The following is a 1822-nucleotide window of genomic DNA, read 5'->3' as shown; positions in this document are numbered from 1 at the left end:
GCCCGGCCTATCCTAGAGAACTTTAAATGACACACGTGGCTCACCTTTTATTGATGCTGCACATTGCTGCCTGGGAGGATTGCCTCACTTTCCACAGCTCGGGCTGCTTGGTCAAAAGACCAGAGTCCAGGAAGGTTATGAAATCGGAAACTTTAATTATCATTTATTGTTTCAATTTGTGAAATATATATGTGTGTGTGTGTGTGTGTGTGTGTATAAAACTTATAAATGGATATAATCTTATATACAAGGTTAAATGCGAATATCACCCAGGCAGGTCTGTCCAGGTCTCAGTGCCCTGAGGAATGTCGCCTCAAAAGGCCTGCACCCGAAAACCTGTCACTCTAGTTTCATTCGGCCCAGGGTCGGATCGCCCTTCCTGTCACTCAAGACCTGAGGGGGCGGGGCCTGGAGCTCCATCCAATCAGCGGCGCCAGCGTGAGAACTGTCCAATCAGGCGTGCAGCCAGAGAGGAAGGGGCGGCCTTGGGAATCTGGCGGGGCCTTTGTCTCCTTGCGGCCAACAGGGTGCTGGGCTCGCGTTTGCTGCCTCCGGGAGAGTCCCCGGTGACTGCTGCAGGCCCTGTCGCCCTGTGGCCTGCAGGTACTGCGAGATTTATAGGGAGGACGGCGGGACACCCAAAAGCTGGGAAATGGTGAGTGTGCGGGGCAGGGTGTCCCGAGAAGGGAGAGGGGTCTGACTGGAATCGGCCGGAATTGGCTGGAACCAGCGCTGGCGACCCCCGGCCTCCCCGTGGGGGGCTCCGGAGTGCGCGGCCCGAGTTCCGCTGGCGCAGCTCGGCCCTCAGTCCCGTCCGAGCTGGTAGGGGCTGGGCCGGCAGCGGGATTCCGGCCACTGGGTGACTGTCCGTCTCTGCCTGGTGACTTCCGCACGGCCCAGAGCCCTCCCGGGGCAGCCCCGCGCCCGCAGCCCGTGTCTCCCCTGGATTGTGCCTTGATGATGGTGGGGTTGTCGGGAGAGTCCCCACTGCCGTGAAAGGTTCCTGAGTGGTGTCAAGCGCGTCCGTGTGAAGAGACCACCAAACAGGCTTTGTGTGAGCAATAAAGCTTTTTAATCACCTGGGTGCAGGCGGGCTGAGTCCGAAAAGAGTCAGCGCAGGGAGAGAAGGGTGGGGCCGTTTTATAGGATTTGGGAAGGTAAAGGAACATTACAGTCAAAGGGAGGATGTTCTCTGGTGCGCAGGAGGAGGGGGTCACAAAGTGCTCAGTGGGGGAGCTTTTTGAGCCAGGATGAGCCAGGAAAAGGAAATTCACAAGGTAATATCACCGCTTAAGGCAAGAACCGGCTATTTTCACTTTTTTTGTGGTGGAATGTCATCAGTTAAGGCGAGGCAGGGCATTTGCACTTCTTTTGTGATTCTTCAGTTACTTCAGGCCATCTGGTCCTATACGTGCATGTCACAGGGGATGCCATGGCTTGGCTTGGGTTCAGAGGCCTGGCAAGTGGGAAGAGCTGTATAGTCTGTGGGTTCCTTTCTCTTCATTTATTTTTTTTTTTAAGACAGAGTCTCCCTCTGTCGCCCAGTCTGGAGTGCGGTGGTGCAATCTGGACTCACTGTAAGCGCCGCCGCATTCACGCCATTCTCCTGCCTCAGACTCCCGAGTAGCTGGGACTACTGGCGCCCGGCCTGTAATAAGATTTATTAGCATTTGGTGGTAGTTAAGCCTACGTTTTGTTTTTCTCCAAGTTTGCAAATTATAAGAAATTTATTTAAGTTAGCTAGGATTCCTTAGATAGAATCCCAGGACATCAAAGCCACTCAGTCTAATTGCCTGCATTTAATTATTCTAACACTTCACAG

The 1822-nt window shown here is 54.0% G+C and overlaps 1 protein-coding gene across 1 annotated transcript in view; it reads left to right on the top strand.

Annotated features, from left to right (window-relative positions):
* The first annotated feature begins 473 nt into the window (after window positions 1–473).
* Window positions 474–1822, top strand: part of ZNF695 (zinc finger protein 695) — a 27819-nt gene continuing 26470 nt past the window's right edge. The window contains exon 1 of the mRNA XM_011955738.1: window positions 474–655. Within this exon, the coding sequence (XP_011811128.1) occupies window positions 653–655 (3 nt within the window). The 5' untranslated portion in view covers window positions 474–652. The remainder of the gene's footprint in view (window positions 656–1822) is intronic.

This window comes from Colobus angolensis, unplaced genomic scaffold, assembly GCF_000951035.1.
Source record: "Colobus angolensis palliatus isolate OR3802 unplaced genomic scaffold, Cang.pa_1.0 Scaffold40, whole genome shotgun sequence".
Taxonomy (NCBI): domain Eukaryota; kingdom Metazoa; phylum Chordata; class Mammalia; order Primates; family Cercopithecidae; genus Colobus; species Colobus angolensis.
This window is presented reverse-complemented; position numbering and strand designations above follow the sequence as displayed.